The 17,422-nt window shown below is 45.9% G+C and overlaps 1 protein-coding gene across 1 annotated transcript in view; it reads left to right on the top strand.

Annotated features, from left to right (window-relative positions):
• The window catches only part of LOC122805472 (adenylosuccinate synthetase isozyme 2-like), a 613,428-nt gene that overhangs the window by 386,778 nt on the left and 209,228 nt on the right, over positions 1 to 17,422 (top strand). The window contains exon 10 of the mRNA XM_044075655.1: positions 253 to 377. Coding sequence (XP_043931590.1) covers positions 253 to 377 — 125 coding nt within the window. The remainder of the gene's footprint in view (positions 1 to 252; positions 378 to 17,422) is intronic.

Raw genomic sequence — 17,422 nt, 5'->3', positions numbered from 1 at the left:
ACTAGTTACTAGTCACCAACTTATTTAGCCAGCTTCTGATGCCAAGGTTACACTTCTGCTTCCATTTTTGTGTAGTGCAGCCCTGAGTTTGAGTCACTTAATCAGAGCAATGGTTTTCAGTCACTTTTGAAGACCAGTACTTGTGCCAAGTAGGAATTAGCCATTTAACAGATAATCGCATACTATTAATTTTTGTTATCTGCATGTCTGTTGAAGGGAATCGCAAATTAATCTGAACTTTTCATCTGGTAGGAGCTTGGTGATTTGTTACAGTCTCGTGGTCGTGAATTTGGCGTGACAACTGGCCGTAAAAGACGTTGTGGTTGGCTGGATCTTGTGTTGGTGAAATATGCTCATATGATAAATGGCTTTACAGCGTAAGTATCAACTGTAGTTGACTGTATATGCATGCTAGTAGTCAAGCTGTTTAGACTACTTGGTAAGTGTTCTAAAAAGTAAATTTACTTGTAACTTAGAGGAGTGATGTACATATCGCACTTCACTGTAACCAGGCTTGTCTGCTTAAAAAATGTTTACAGTATGTTTAATGGTACAAAATTAAGCTTTTCAGTGGTCCTTAATTTGGTGGAGCATTGTAATGGAAATGAAAAGTGATGTAAAAATGTTCCATTTCAGGAAGAGGTTGTAAACTATTACTCCCTTCCAGTTACCATTTTGCAAACCCTGTCTCAGTTTTTTTTTTTTTTTTTGTCATGTGAATATTGTCTAATCATGTCTAGTAATATTGTGCATCTGTTTTAAGTGCATGGGGCATATTCTGAGAGTTTTAAGAGTGATCATGTTAAGTACCATTTCAATATACAAATTTAGTCTGGATATAGACTAAAGAGCTCACTTTTTTATGCTTCACTCTTCCTGATTAGAACATTAAATAACAATACTCTGTAGAGAGACAGTCATACTGAAGGATTAAAAACTGAATGAAATTTAACTCTCTAATTGTAATATTCCTTTAAACGTATTTTTCAATATGGTCTGAAATTTAGGTTATTCACTGTATTTAAAAAAAAAAAAAAAAAAAAAAAAGTCTCGTTAATATCTCCTTTTCAACCATGGCTGTCCAGCAGTGTAGAAAGTGCGAGTGCCTGTCTTCATTGCAGGTCTGTATTACAATTCCTCCGTTAAGTCTTGTGTGCACCTTTAAGTAAGTCATTGCTGCACCTGTAACTTCAGGATCTCTGCTGGTAAGAGCTTGAGCAGTTCTTCTATCGCTACAGGAATTTCAGGGCCTCCTGTTTCCAGTAATAAGTATAGAGATGTTCATAGTAGACCGGTACATCTGCAAGCAGGGAGGAACCAAATCCTTTCCTGCTGCGCTTGAAGACCAGGGCATATGGTAATGGGCACTGGATTCAGGCCCCTTTCTGGTCACAACACCTACTGGGGTAGGTCAGCTGGCTAACTGACTGGATTAGATGTGTCCTAGCACCTCACAAAGAGTAGGTCAATCTGCTAGTGCTTCGAGATTTTTCAGTCACTGGGGCTATCCTTGCTGCAGTTTGTTTGCCACTCCAATGCAAACTGCAGAAACTACTTTGCTGTAATTCCCCTAGAAGGGCAGTCACCATGGAGTGCAGTGGCCTCCCGATCTTTTACACCTTTTCTCCCATTCATCAGATACGCAAGTTTATCCAGAAAGCCGCTACCTGTAAGTAATCCTGAATTGTTCCATACTAGCCCAAGTAGGTCTGGTTTCCCCAGCTCTGGCCTCTTCTGAAGTCTCCATGTCTCTTAAATCCTCAACTGGATCTCCTCTCAGATGTCTCTGGACAGTCTCATCCACACCTTCCCATGCTCAAGTTAACCGCATGGTTTCTCCAGTTCTTTTAAGGTCCAGATATCCTCTCTTCTCAGAGAAAGTAGTAGACACATTTTGTCTGCATATCAGAAACGATTGACTCAACAGTTAAAGAGCTTCCATTTGCATTTACTTATCTGGAGCAACATACAATTAGATCCTTATTCCACTTACGTTGTAGATGTGCTGCATTTTCTCCATACATAGTAAGGTTCTGTTGGCTTCTGTTTCAAATTTCCATCCAGTGTTTCAAAACTCTAGTGTCCTGTCGATTATGCATGGCATCTCTGAGGTAAATTCATTCTTTGCCCATTAATTTAAAAAAAAAAAAAAAAAAAAAAAAAAACTGTATCTTGAGACCTTAGTTTATTTTTGGCAGGTTTAAGACAACCCTTTGAGCCAAATGAGTTTGTTGCCTGGAAAACTTTTTCTGGTGGCGATCACTTCAGATGGCAGGGTTTCCAGGTTGCTCTGTCTTACACAGCACCTTATCTAATCTTTCATAAAGATGGTCACCTTGAGGACCAATCCAGCATCCTTAAGATCGCTTTAGAATCTAACCCTAACAAGATTTAAATTCCAGTTTTCTTTCCCAGTCACACCAAGAAGGGACAACTTGTTTTTTGCCGTCCTAGAACAAATGCCTTCAGAGAAGATTCACAGTTGTCATTGTTCTAACAGAGTGGGCACAAAGTTTCCAACAAACACTATCCAGATGGCTGGCTGATTTTGTATTACATTTGTTTACAGCAGCAGAAATGAAACTCTTTGAAACCTGAAGCTCATTCCACCAGGTCCATGGATTCCTCTACAGCTTTAAGATTACATTCATTGACGATATATGTTCAGCAACATGGTTCACCTTGCATACCTTTTCCATATGCAAGTTAGACATTAGTTTCCAGGTGTAGGGCTGTGTTGATGGGCTCAAATGTCCTTCTATTCCCATGTTGAAGTGTTCTGCATAAGGGTTTACTCTCGCCTAGGTACATCCAGTGTACAAAAGTTTTCAGTCCCTCTGAGGTGCATGTGACGTCTGATGTGGCTGTGGGAAAGGGGGCCATAAAGTAACGTTGGCATGCACCAGCCCTCAGAACTTCTCAGCTGTCAGTCGTATGCCAGGTGCTACAACTACCATTGACGTCTGATTCAAATAAATCAGATAAATACCCCGTTGGGGACCTTTTCATTCCTTCCTTTAAAATTGTATTACCTCTTCATGTCATCCAGAAAGGGTAAGTGTCAGGGCGGCCACCAGATCCCTCACTAGGACGCCCTTGATAAGTGTCTTTTCTCTTTGGGATGGTCACATGACCACAACGCCTGCCCTGTTTGCCAGGCGTTTGTACCCAAGACCCTTCATAGCCGTTTGCATGTATTAAACCTTATACTTGGAAAACCAGCACCTTAAGCAGATCACTTTAGGAATGGAGGGCTCCTGAGACGTTTCTTCAGAACAGCCAAAAAAGAAGGCCAGGACCCTACGGACTTCATCTACCGTTGAGCCGCTTCCATCTAATCCTCAGCCTGTGTCCAGCTTTGGCCTGGTAGAAGAATCCAGATCCGCCGCATTTGATAGTGGGTACCTCCACTGATGCCACACAATCCCTCGGCGAGAGCACATCTGCTGAGGCTATACAGGTGCCAGTTTCAGACGCCGGGTGGAACCAGCACTCTCCAGAGGCCCATCTGATCTCTCTGATCCTTTAAAGTCTCCAGATTCTAGGCCAGCTAGGCCCCTTAAGGGAAAGGAGCATATTTCTCCCTCTCCTAAAAGCATGCCTGATTGGCAGGCTTTTAGTCAAAGCCTTTTTAGTGCTTTCATGGCCTTGAGACCTCTCTCTGCTGTTGATGCTCCCACATCTCCTCCACTCCTGAGCCCTAGGCCTTAGACCTCAGACTCTTAACACTAGGGAAGGAGAGGCTTTCTCTGATTCCTCAGAGGAATCCTTATCTTATACTTCACAGATTTCTTCACCTTTGGGGTATGGCTCCCCTACCCAGCAGAAGACTTAACATTTGAAGAAACTATCTCCAGGATGAAGGAACACTTCAAATGGGAATTCTCTGAAATGACTGACTGAGGTCCAGAAAAGATGCTATGACTTCATTCAGATGGATTCCCCAAGCCCATCTGCTGTTCCACCCATCCTTCCTGCATTTTCTTCTCAGCACCTCTTAACCCAGACACCCAATCTCCTGCTCCATGCAGACCAGACATACTTTACAAGGTGCCTGACACTGCTAAGCATCTGCTTAAGTGCCCACCTGCTGATCCAGACACTATCTTTATATGTACGGACAAGGCCTCTAAGCTCCTGCTCACTACCACCATTCTCCTTGCTGACAAAGACAGCAAGACAATGGAATGTCTGGGTAAAAAGATTTATACTTCTGCTACCTTGCCCTTCAGAGCAACAAACTATCAAACTCACTTAGGCAAGTATGTCTTATCCCTCTTGGAATCTGCCTCCAAACTCTTGGTGGATATTTCAGACTGCTCTGCCAAAGCATCACTGTCCTCTCTTCCCAGGTTACCAGACACACTCTAAAGTGCAGTTATAATGCTGCTGAATCCTCAGCCAGGTCAGCAGCATCAGCATCTGCCTTGCGTAGATGCTCCTGGCTTCGTCTCCAACCCCTGCCTGATGATTTCAGGGTAAAGCTCATTGATGCTACCTTGGACAATACTGCATAATTTGGCTCTAAGGTAGCAGACCTTTTCAAGTCTCTTCAGCAAAAAGGTAATGAAATGCAGGACGTTAAACATTTGCTGGTCTCTCGCGTTCCTAAGTTCCAAAGAAACTATCCAGCTAAAACTCAGTTCATTAGGAAACAACTCATCCTGCTGCTCCTTCAAAGCTTAGTAAGCCTACAAGAAAACAGCCTCCTCCAGCTAGAGCACCTTCTTCCTCTAGCCAGAGACTGCCCTTTCAGGGTGGGGCAGGTAGCATCTGACTACATGCCATCCTCGCCTCCTCCACCCCCTCCTTCTGTACCACTGTCAGACCAACTCTCTCACTTACCTCCCCGTGTGGACCAGCCTCACCTCAGACAAGTGTGTCCTGTCCATACTACAGAATGGTTACTTTGTCCTGAATCCCCCCTACAAAAAGGAGAGGCATCCCCCAGCTAACTACACAACAGTTGCACTTCATGCATACAGTACTGCAGACACTGATAGCTCAGGGCACCATCGAAACAGTCCCCCCAGCTGCAAAAAGAAGAGGATTCTACTCCAGGATCTTCCTGGTCCCTGGGAAAGACAGACCATGTAGACCTATAATAGACCTCTCCCATCTCGACCTTTTCTTAAAGGTCCCTACCTTCAGAATGTCGACCCTCTCAGATGTATTCCCCCTCCTGGTCCCCCCAAGGGTTCATAGCAACATTAGATATAAAAGATGCTCATCTCCCCATCCCAATAAAATCAACTGACAGGAAATACCCGAGGTTCTTGGTGGGTTCTTCTCACAATTCTCTGCCTTACCTTTTGGACATTCCACTGCACCCAGAGTTTTCACAAAATGCTTGGCCCTGGGATTGCTCATTGCAGGACAAAGGGAAACAAATATTCCTTTACCTGGATGATACGTTGATCCAGGCTGCCAGCCAAGGTACCCTACAGCTGTACATACATCCACATGGTAGTGGCCCTTCTGCAGTCACTGAGATTTCACCTAAACTCACCTAAATTGCATCTACAGCCAACCCAAGTCATTGTCTTCCTCTGGTGCAGAATATGCTCAGACCTTATAGAAGCATACCTACCTCCCCTCAGTGAACTCCTTGACAAAACATCTCCAGGTCCTTCACTCCACAGAGTTGACAGCAAAGCAGTGCCTCAGATTGTTGGACTACATGGCAGCCACCTTCCCCATGCTACCTCTTATCAAGACTGCATATGAGAAAGTTAGTGATATCTTCGGTCAGTCTGGACACAGCACTTCCATCCTCTGGAACGCAGGGTGCCACTTTCCCTTGCCTGAAAAAGGAAATACAGTGGTGGTTGGCACAGGTGAACCACAACCCAGGTCTTCCTTTCCAGCCACCTCAGCTCACACTGGTCATGCACACACTCCACAAGCTGGAACACATTGATGCTTAAGAGATGAGAGCAATTTTTCTAGCCTTCCAGGTGTTTCTACCTTTCCTCCAGCAGATACCTCTGAAGATACAGACAACACCACTGTGCTGTGGTATGTTATCAAACTGCGAGGGACCAGTTCTTACGTACTCTGCAGACTAACCCTTTTGGTGTGGGAATTTGCCACCTCACAGGGAATCACCCTAGAGGCAGCCTACATTCCCTCTCTCCACAACTCCCAGATAGATTATTTGAGCAGAGCCATCACAGACGGCCACAAATGGATGCTTCACAGAGATGTCTCTTTGGATCTGGTCCACAGGTGGGATACACCTCAAATAGACCCGTTTGCCTCCTCCATCAACAGGCAACTTTCCTGGCTTTTGCACCAGTTCATCAGAACCCCAGACAGTGGCAACAGATGCCTTCTCAATCTCCTGGAAGGGGAAATATCTATATGCACCCCCCCCCCCTTCCCACTCATTCAGAAAGTCCTACTGAAAATACAGCAGGGCACTCCAAAATCTTGTTGGTGACTCCCTACTGGCCCAGACAGCACTGGTTCCCCTTACTTCTACAATCATTTAAGGGCAATCACCACAAGTTACCCCCCCCAGAGTGGACCTTCTCACAAAACACAAGGGGTCACTGATCCACCCACAGTGGCAGCTTCTAATCCTCACCCTGTGACTGATAGGATTCTGATCCCCTTCTGACAGCTTTACAATGGGGATGTGCTCAATGTCCTCCAGGAGGCCAGGAAACCAACTACAAGAAAATCCTACCTAAGTGGGAAAGATTCACTTTTTAGTGTTAAAGACAGTTGGACCCGCTTTCTAGTGAACCTCCTATAGTCCTGTCTTACCTGTGTGAGCTGCTGCAGACTGACTTGGCTTACTCGTCTATCAAAGCTCATCTGTCTGCAATTTCAGCATGCCTTCCTCTGGACCCTCCTATAGCATATAGACTTACTTTTAAACTTTTCCTTAAGGGGGTGCTCCACCTCAGACCTCCCAGGAAACTGTGCCCTCCTCCTTGGGATCTTAACTACATGCTTAAAGCTTATGCACCCTCCCTTTGAGCCAGTAGATAAGGGTTCTCTAAAACATTGCACATAGAAAACTGTGCTGGTAGTAGCCCTGACCTCAGCCAGAAGAGTGTCAGAACTACAACTACTTATGGCTGTTACTCCTTTTCTTTTCCACAAGGATAGGGTTACCCTTAGAACTAACATATCCTTCATGCCCAAGATGGTGAATGGACCTGTCCCTTAACAAGGCCATACACTTACCTGTCTTTTTCCTCAACTCACAGGGGGACAGTGAGAGGATGTTCTTCGTGTTTCACCGTTTGTCATCACATTTGGGTTATCTGCCTGCAGGTAGCCCTCAGCCAGCCTGTCTGTGTCGTCTGCTTTCGCTTCTTTCTTGACATCCAGTCGTCAGGGGTATAAAACATGCAGCCGATGCCATTACATCAGTCTTTCTTGCTGTGCGGTGCCCGAAGCAGAAGCAGTTTGCAAGTGCCGGTCGGCCGACTCCTGAAATTTTCGTTTGAGTTTCAGACCCGAAGTCTTCAAAATAGCTAAGTAACCCATTGAGGATCCTTTTTCTTGCTCAAACAGATGTCAGTAAAAGTTAACAATTGTCTTACCTGTGGAAAGCAAATACCTCAGATTTTCATTCTGACTGCATACCCTGTTGAGGCCCAGACCACGATGTCCCTCGTTGGTTTTGTGCCTTGTTCAACGCTTGAACTATTCGTCGTCGGGCTATTTTCGCAGCTAATTATTTTCGTACTCATTCTGTGTACTCTGAAATGGCTTCATCAAGCCCATCCGACCACCGATATTCCAAAAAAAATAAGGATAAAGACAGACCGCATACGTCCAAATCTGCTGACAACACTTCCGTTAAGCTAGTCGCCAGACCACTGGGACTCAGTGAGGCACTTTGCAGCCCCTGATTACCTGCTACTTCTGATTCACAGGCCTCTGAGACCCATTCGGAGGCCGGTATGCCGCGAGATGCTTCTTCGACTATGGAACCTACGGATGTCTCTACCTTGGATGGGTCTCTGAACCGCTGTGCAGGCACCGGCTTCTGAGGGTGTATTCAGGCCTACAGACATTCATATTAAACTGACGCCGTCATTTTCATCCAGGCCAAAAACGCCTAGAAAACAGATGACCAAACCACAGACTCAGGCCCATATGCCTAAAAAAACAAATGCTTAGAATGGCTGAAGACCTATTGCCTTAATTAGGGGAAGCCAGACTTCCCCCGTCTAAGAGACCTAGAACTGATTTTCTGTCTGATTCTATTGCCAGTTTCATATGTTAAAGTATCAGCAGCATGTTATGGGGCTACTTAAACAGAAAATTATGTTGATTCCGATTCCCGACTGTACTGAACACAAAGAATTGTAGGATTTAATGCATTCTGAAGAACAAGTTGGTAAACATACTTTGCAGTGTGGTTTTGATGCTTTAGAAGCATCTTGCAGGGCTGCTGTCACTGGGTCTGTAATTAGAAGGCATGCTTGGCTTAAGGAACAAAACTTTCCAGATCATGTAAAAGCTGAATTACTGGATGATCCCTTAAATCAAGACCGCCTTTTTGGCAACAAAGCAAAAGAAGTCCTGAAAAGGATGGAGGAAAAAGCTTAAATCTATGCAAACTGTTAAAGATTTCCTACAAGTGCAGCCTCCCAGATTCAGTAGGCATTGGCCTTCAAAGAACTGGTCCTTTCCAGTCCCTTCTAGGCCTTCTTAGTCCAAACCCAGGAACAGCCGACCACCTAGGCTACAGTCTCAGGCTACGCACAGACCTAAACAGTTCCCACTTCCAAAGCAGGGAGTAGTAAGCAAACCCCTTACGGAAAAATGGCACAATGACTTAACCTTAACCCTTCCAAGCTCTGCTCAACTACCTGATCCCTTAGGAGGAAAGCTCGCCCTGCATGCAAAAAACTGGGAACTCATTACCCAGGACAAATGGGTTTTGAACATAGTCCCCCAAGGATGCAGATTCCACTTCCACACTCTACCAACCCCAAATGGTTGGCCAGACTTGCCCCCAAATCAGTGGTCGGAGGCCCAACAGCAGGTTCTCTTCTCAATGTCAGGGCTATTCAACCTGTCCCAGCAGACGGGACAAGGTTTTTATTCAAGACATTTTCTGGTACCCAGAAAAGACCACTCCTGGCGTCCTATCCTGGACCTCTCTATTCTCACTACCTTTCTGGTAGTTCCAAAATTCAAAATGCTAACTCTGCAACAGCTTCTTCCCATGCTAGTCAAGGATGCCTGGCTGACAAACCTAGACTTAATGGAAGCTTACCTCCAAGTCTCAATAAGGCAATCTTGCAGGAAATGCCTGCGCTTCAGGGCGGGCTCCATGCACTATCAGTTATCTGCACTTCCCTTTGGCTTATCAACTGTGCCCAGGGTATTCAGCGTCTAGCTCCAGACATTGCATTTTGCAGGCAAATTTTCAAATTTACTCATACTTGGACGATTGTCTTATTCAGGCAGAAAGCCAGGACTTGCTATTACAACACCTGGCATTCATAAAGAAACTTCTAACCTCTCTTGGGTACACCATCAATGAAAAGAAATCTCACCTAGTACACTGCCAACAGATTGTATTCCTGGGAGCAAGCTTGAACACAACTTCCCAGATGGCATTACTCACTCTGGAGAAACAAGTTTATTTGACAACCTACTAGAAACTATTGGCCACAAAACCCCAGCTATCTGCAAGGAAAATACTGCAAGCTCTGGGGTTTGATGGCTTCTTACATTTTACTAATTCCATATGCAAGACTGCATATGAGGAAACTCCAATGGTATCTAAAAAGCCTATGGTGTCAACATTCTTGGAACCTTTAAACAATGAATGTTAAGATGTTCTTCATCTCACATTGCTGCAGTCCTGACACTTGGGTAGTCCGCTGTCCCAGTCGGCCCGAATACCAAAGTATAAGGCTGACGTCGGTCAAGGCGCATTAGTCTGACGTCAGAACGTCAGGGTACAAATGCGCATGACCGACGTCATTTCCTCAGTCTTTTTTGCCGCATGGTCCGATGCAGAAGCAGTTTTGCAAGTGCAGGTTGGCGTTCTGAGATTTTCCGAAGTCGGAGTTTCAGACCGAATCCAAGTTGGCTAAGTACCCCGTTGGGGAATATTTTGGTTTTTCTTGCCTCAGTATTTTACCGGATGTCAGAAAAAGTGAATAACTGTATTTCTTGTGGGAAACAGATACCTCATAGGGATTACCATACCTTGTGTATACCTTGCTTAGGGCCTGAGCACGACGTTGTTGGCTGTCGCTCTTGTGCTAGATTTAACAAACGCACTATAAAGAGAAGATTAGATTGTGCCAGGTTAGTTTTTGGGAAGCGGTGTAATTATAAAATGCCGTCGGATGCTCTGACGCCCGCTTCGTCAAAAAAGTGCAAGGACAAAACGGCAAAGCCTAGGCTGGAAGAACCGTCCGTACCGGACGTCGGTTCTTTAGAGGGCTCGGTGGAGCCAGAGGTTCAGCCAGAAATTTCTTTGGAATCCCAAGGAGAGACTTTATTACTGCAAGATGTGACCTCTCAGGAGGTAGGCCAGGCGGAAGGGGCTTCTCAGGTAGCTGTTCTTCCCTCCCTTCCTAAGGTGGTTAGGCCCTCCCCTGCTGTTTCCAAGGCTTCTCCCAGGGGCAGGCCAGGTTTTGTTTCAGGTGGTACCCCTAGTTCCTCAGGGTCTGTACCTAAGAAGCATATGCTTAAGATGGCAGAAGATTTGATTACAATGATTAGAGGTTCTATGCCCCCTCCTGATAAGAGGCCTAGGGTGGAACCTGAGCTTGGGAGTTTTGAGCAGTGTTCGGATGCTTCTGAGTCTTCGGCTGAAGACTTGCAGGAATATTCTCCTTACTCTGATTCTGATGTAGATGATTCTACTCCTTCTGCTTCTCCTCCTGAGGATTTTTCATTTTCAGAGACTCTTCATTCCATGAGGGAGCATTTTAAATGGGAAGGTCAGGATTTCTCTGATTCCAGGAAAAGGCTTAGGGAATTTTTGTTTCTACCCCAGCATAGGCCTTTAGCTATACCTCCTGTTCTAGATGTGGTGGAGGATGTTTTTGCAGAGGCTTCTCTGAACCCTGATTCTTTGCCTCCTGCTCCAGTTAAACCGGATAGATATTATAGGGTGCCTGAAGCTCATAAGTATCTTTTTAAGAGTCCTAGGGCAGACCCAGAAACTGTTTCACAAGGGCCTAAAGGTGTTAAGGCTTCTGTTAAAAATCCTGTTCCTCCAGATAGAGAGGCAAGGGCTTTGGATAGATGGGGAAAGAAAGTGTATACTTCTTCCACTTTGGCCATGAGAGCTTTGAATTGCCAGTTCCACATGTTGAAATACCAAAATTATCTCCTTTCACAATTAAAGTCTAAGGTAGATGCTTTGGCGGAAGGTATTGAGTGTAAAGAGTTGCAGGATTTAGTTCATGTTTCTGAACAGGTGGGTAAGCATTCTTTGCAATGTGGTTTTGATGCTGTGCAGGCCTCTTCGAGGGTGGCTGCCACTGGTTCGGTTCTTCGCAGGCACGCCTGGTTAAGGGATCAGAATTTAGCTGAGCATGTGAAGACGAGGATTTTAGATGCTCCTTTACAATCTGATGTATTGTTTGGTTCGCCTGTGGAAGCAGTTCTAAAGAAAATGGAAGACAAGGCTAAGTCTATGCAGACTGTTAAAGATTTTTTGCAGGTTCAGCCTCCGAAGTTTAGTAGAAATTGTCCTACCAAGGGGTGGACATATCCTGCTTATGATTCCCAGTCTAGGGGTAGGTCTAGACATGGTAGGGGCAGAGCTCAAGGTTCTTTTAGGCCTAGAACAGGGAGTTCACCTGCTCAGTCTTCTGGTGAGGGCAGGGGTCAGTCCTTTCGTAAACAGACCCAATGACCTGCCTTTTCAGCTGCCAGAATCTTCTCGTCTGGTAGCACCTTTGGGAGGAAGGTTGGCACTTTTCAAAGAAAACTGGAGTTTAATTACCCAAGACAGATGGGTATTGGATATCATTCACCACGGTTACAGGTTTTATTTCCATACCTTGCCTCCTTTCAAAGGCATGCCAGACATTCCTCCTCAACAAAGGAAAGAGGCTCACAAGCAAATTTCTCTGTTGCTCCAAATAGGGGCCATTCAGCCGGTTCCTGTGCCAGAAAGGGGCCTAGGATTTTATTCTCGCCTGTTCCTAGTACCAAAAAAGGGGAACATGTGGAGACCAATTTTGGATCTGTCTATCCTCAACACTTATCTGGACATTCCCAAGTTCAAAATGTTGGCGTTACAACAGCTTTTACCTCTGCTGGGCAAAGATCACTGGATGGTAACTTTGGATCTCAAGGAAGCTTACCTTCATGTTCCTATCAGACTAATTTGCAGGAAGTATCTGCGTTTTCGAGCTGGGAATTCTCATTATCAGTTCTCTGCATTGCCCTTTGGCTTATCTACTGCCCAGAGTATTCACAAAGGTTCTGGCTCCAGTGATAGCTTTCTTCAGGCTAAAAGGAATACAGATCTATCCTTATTTGGACGATTGCCTGATTCTGGCTCAAGGAAGGGCGTGCTTCTTCAGCATTTGGAATATGTGATAGCAGTGCTAAGATGCCTAGGGTATTCTGTGAACGAAATAAAGTCCAGTCTAGTACCCTCTCAAGACATGTGCTTTCTGGGTGTGAGACTGAATACAGCAGCCCAGATGGCCTTTTAACCCCGGACAAACAAAAGAATCTTTCTCTTTACTTCCATCAACTATCTCATCAGTCCGGGCTGACTGCAAGGACAGTCCTTCAAGCCTTAGGGTTCATGGCATCTTGTATTCTGGTACTTCCCAATGCCAAACTGCATATGAGGAAGCTACAATGGTATCTCAAAAATGTATGGACGCAGCACTGCCAGGATTTGGACACTGTCATTCAAATAATACCTTGCATTCAAAAGGAATTTTTGTGGTGGGCTCAGGAATGTCACCTAAACAAGGGACTCTCTGTGACCCGGCCAGAGGCGAGTCAGATTCTAACAACAGATGCCTCAGACACAGCTTGGGGAGCTCATCTGAATGGAAAGTGGATACAAGACAAGTGGCCTGCCAGACTGCAGCATCTACATAGCAACATGAAGGAGATGTTAGCAGTCCAGTTTGCATTACTGGCTTTCAAGGATTTACTTCTTCCAGGGCAGGTGTTGATTCTAACAGACAACACAACTGTCATGTGGTACATCAACAAACAAGGGGGAACACATTCTTATTCTCTATGCAGGCAAGCAATGATTTTGTGGGAGACTGCGTTAAGCTTGCAACTGAATCTTCAAGCAAGGTTTCTGCCAGGAGCACAGAACTCCTTAGCAGATGTGTTAAGCAGGCAAATCATGGATCCCCACGAGTGGAAACTGGATCTTCATGTATTTCAGACATTGACAGTGTCATGGGGAACTCCAGACATAGATCTGTTCGCTTCTCCACTAAACCACCAGCTGCCAAAGTTTTGCACGAAAAGGTTTCATCACACAGCCTGGAAAGTGGATGCTCTTTCTTTCAGTTGGAAAAATCTTCATGTATATGCCTTTCCACCTCTGCCTCTCCTCCCAAAGGTACTCCTAAAGGTCAGACAAGACAAGCCAAGGATGATTTTAATAGCTCCAGATTGGCCTCGGCAGCACTGGTACCCATTGCTGAGGAGTCTGGTAAGGAAGCCTCCATGGCCCTTACCTTTGATTCCACACTTATTGTCTCAGAAGGACGGGCATCTACTCAATGTCAAGCTTCACTCTCTTCATCTAACAGCCTGGCATATTCTGTTTTGAACCATAGCAGGTCTCAGCTTCCTCAGCAAGTTTTGAATGTGATTATGGAAGCCAGAAGACCTAGTACAAGGAAAGTGTACGCAGGGAAATGGAAGAGATTTTTATTTTGGTGTGCAGCAAAGGATTTGGATGTTTCTGAGCCAAATTTGAGTGTGGCTGTTCGATATCTTACTGAGTTATTGGACAAAGGTTTGTCTTTCTCTTCCATTAAGATTCATGCTGCAGCAATTTCAGCTCACTATGATTGTGACCCACCATTGTTTTCTCATCCTTTGTTCAAGCAATTTCTTAGAGGGGCAAAGAATATAAGACGGCCACGTAGAGCTCCTACTCCTGCTTGGGACCTCAATTTTGTGTTGGAGAAACTCACTCTACAACCTTTTGAGCCTGCAGCTACTGCTGAATTGAAATATTTGTCATGGAAGACTGCTTTTTTGTTAGCCATTACTTCTGCAAGAAGGGTGTCTGAATTGCAGGCCCTTATGGCGGTTGAGCCTTTCCTGATTTTTCATAAGGATAGGGTATCTTTACGTACTTATCCTTCCTTTATGCCTAAAGTGGTTTCTAGTGTGGCTTTAAACCAAACTATTCATTTGCCTACCTTTTATGCAAATCCCCAAAATAAGGGGAAAAGATTTTGCACACTTTAGATGTACACAGGCAATTACGTTATTATTTAAGCAGGACTAAGGATTTTAGGCAGTCTCAGCAGTTGTTTGTTTCTTTTGCTTTGAGTTCTCAGGGTAAGCCTGTGTCAAAACAAACTATTTCTAAGTGGATTGGGTTTTGCATTTCTTTCTGTTACTCCCATCATGGCAAGGAGATTCCAGCTGGGATTAGGCCTCATTCCACTAGGGCTACTGCCACTTCAACAGCATTTCTAAGGGGGGTGGCAACTAAGGATATTTTGGAGGCAGCTACTTGGAGTTCAGTGCATACCTTCTCTAAGCATTACCACCTTCCTCTCTACTCTAAATCTAGGGCTGGTTTTGCCACTGCTATTTTGCAGGGCATGTCAGCTCCTGCTTCTTTGTGATTTGCCATCCTCCCTTACCTCTTCTTTGGGATTCTACCCAAGTGTCAGGACTGCAGCAATGTGAGATGAAGAACATAGTACAGTTTTGTACCTACCATAAATGTAGATGTTCGAAGATCCACATTGCTGCAGTCCAATTTACCCTCCCTCCTTCCCCTCTGTGTTTTGGGGTGGTTGTGTGGGTGGGTTTGTACCTTTCTGACTTTGTATATATTGTACATATATTTGGTACAGGGGTGTTTGGTGTGTTGCTATTTTTTGGTTTGGCCTTATCTGTTTAGGGTCTTCTGACATCTGGGGCAAGAAAAGACTGAGGAAATGACGTCGGTCATGCGCATTTGTACCCTGACGTTCTGACGTCAGACTAATGCGCCTTGACCGACGTCAGCCTTATACTTTGGTATTCGGGCCGACTGGGACAGCGGACTACCCAAGTGTCAGGACTGCAGCAATGTGGATCTTCGAACATCTACATTTATGGTAGGTACAAAACTGTACTTTGTCTATCTCGCCTTCATTCTTGCTGGATGGGTTCGGAGCCGACCTCGGCTCTGACTCGGCCACTCTAAAAGCTCGAGAGTTGGTTCCACCGGCTCGAGGCCCCCCTTATATCCCACAATGCTAGGCGTGAGTTACCTCAGATCTCGTTTGCCGCTACAGCATCGAGGTGTTGGTTTTTCTACCGGCTTGTTGGTAAGTGTATTTTTTGTGAATTTAGCATACTTAAAACCCTATATTTTTAAGTTTAAATATATTTCCCTTAGTGTAGTGGATTTCCACCCCTGTTTTCCAAAAAATCCCATTTTTTTCTCACAAGAACTTTTAAAGTTCTCTCTCGGGCCTTCTGGCCTTTCCCCATCCCCTAGTGGTGTGTGTGTGTTACTCTTAATTAAACTTTAGTTAATTGTTTATTTTTGAGTTTTAAAAGTAAAATTAGTGTAATCAGTGTGTCTGTTTGAGTGTGTGTGATTACACTTTTTTGTCTAGGATGTCTAAAGACACAAAGGTCTCAGGCTTCAAGAAGTGTGATGCGTGCTGTCAGAAAATGTCTCTGACAGGCGGTGACACTTCTTGTGTCTACCTGGGGCCTTTGCACCTGCAGGACTCCTGTGCTGTATGCCACGGCTTCAGCCCCAGGGTCCAGCAGGAAAGAAAAAATAAGTTGATCCTACGGGGTCTTCTTAAGCCTGAGGATTCCCTTTCTGTCTCTGGGAAGCCCTCTAAGGCTTCTAGGTCCTCGGCTCCAGCTACTGAGCCGAGACCTAAAGCTACAAAACCTATGTCTGCATCGGCTCCGGCTGGAGCCGATGAGTCTACAGCTTCTGTGGTTCCCTCGGCTCCGGCTGGAGCCGAGGTAGTAAATCCTTGTCGGCTCCGACCAGACCTGGGGAGCCGACATCTAGGAAGAGATCCAGGTCACCATCCCTTGGCTCCGTTCATTCGGCTCCAGCATCTCCTTTGCTGTCTGAACGGAGCCATAAATCTCACTCCTCTAGGTCATCGAGGCTGTCAGATCATGACCTCCAGAGGGTAGTGAGTCGACTTCTTAAGTCCGAGGCACTGGCCCAAATGCTTCAGAGCCCGACTCATCAGTTGATGCCTGCCCCTGTCCATCAATATATTCCTCCTCCGACTCAGTTGAGCTCGGAGCCGGGGCGCTTCGGAACCGAGACTGTGGCAGCGTCGGAGCCGATACAGGTGTCTTCGGCTCCGTCGTCGGCTCCGATTTCTTCTTTCGAGGATTCTCTGCGCCGGACTTCCCTCGTCGGCTCCGAGGGGGTGAGTGGCATCGGACCCTTGTCCGACCCCGCTCTTCCTCTCGGAGCTTCGGCGCTGGTGAGTTCGGCTCCGACATCGGCCTCGGAGCCATCACTGTCGGTGCCGAGGGAGGTTCTCAGCCTTTCGGAGTGGGGACCTCTGGCTTTGCCTGACAGGGGTGCGTTCGAGGTCATGCGGAGTGTGTTAGAGCCTGGCTCTACTCCACAGTCGGCTCCGTCCGCCCCTCCCTCTACGGTGCCTCAGGTCAAGTCGACTCACTCCCTCATCCCGGACCGCAGAGAGCCAGCTCCTCAGGAACCCCCTGTGGGGATTTCATCCTCTTCGAGGCCTCTCCTGATTTGGCAGAAGAGCCCCCTCGGAAGAGGAAGTGTAAGAGGAAACACATTGACTCACCTGAGTCCATCACATCTGACACAGATTTAGATGATTCCGAGGGTTCCCCGTTCCCCTTCTGAAGATGTCTCCTTTGCAGACATTCTGAAATCCTCAAACAGAGGAAATTGGCCAGCCCTCAGCCCTTCGGAGGATGAATCTGTGTACCTTGAGGCGTTCGGCTCGTCCTTCCATCTCCTGGGTGTCTCCCCTTTGACCCCCTCATGCAGGTGGTAGCTAAAAGGCATGGACGGCTCCTGATTCAGTGGACCCCACTCCCAGGAGACCCTCAAAATTTATAACGGCACCAGCAGACAAACAGTTCTTGACAAAAGGAGTTTCTGTGGATGCTATGGTGGTAGCTGCTGCCACTAAGAAGGAACTAGCTGATCCTTCAGTACCTGTCCATCCACCTAACAAGGAATCTAGGTCCATGGACAGGTGCGGAAGCGGATGTTCTCGTCAGCGACATT

The sequence above is a fragment of the Protopterus annectens genome, chromosome 6.part1, assembly GCF_019279795.1.
Source record: "Protopterus annectens isolate FY-2018-M chromosome 6.part1, PAN1.0, whole genome shotgun sequence".
NCBI lineage: Eukaryota > Metazoa > Chordata > Ceratodontiformes > Protopteridae > Protopterus > Protopterus annectens.
This window is presented reverse-complemented; position numbering and strand designations above follow the sequence as displayed.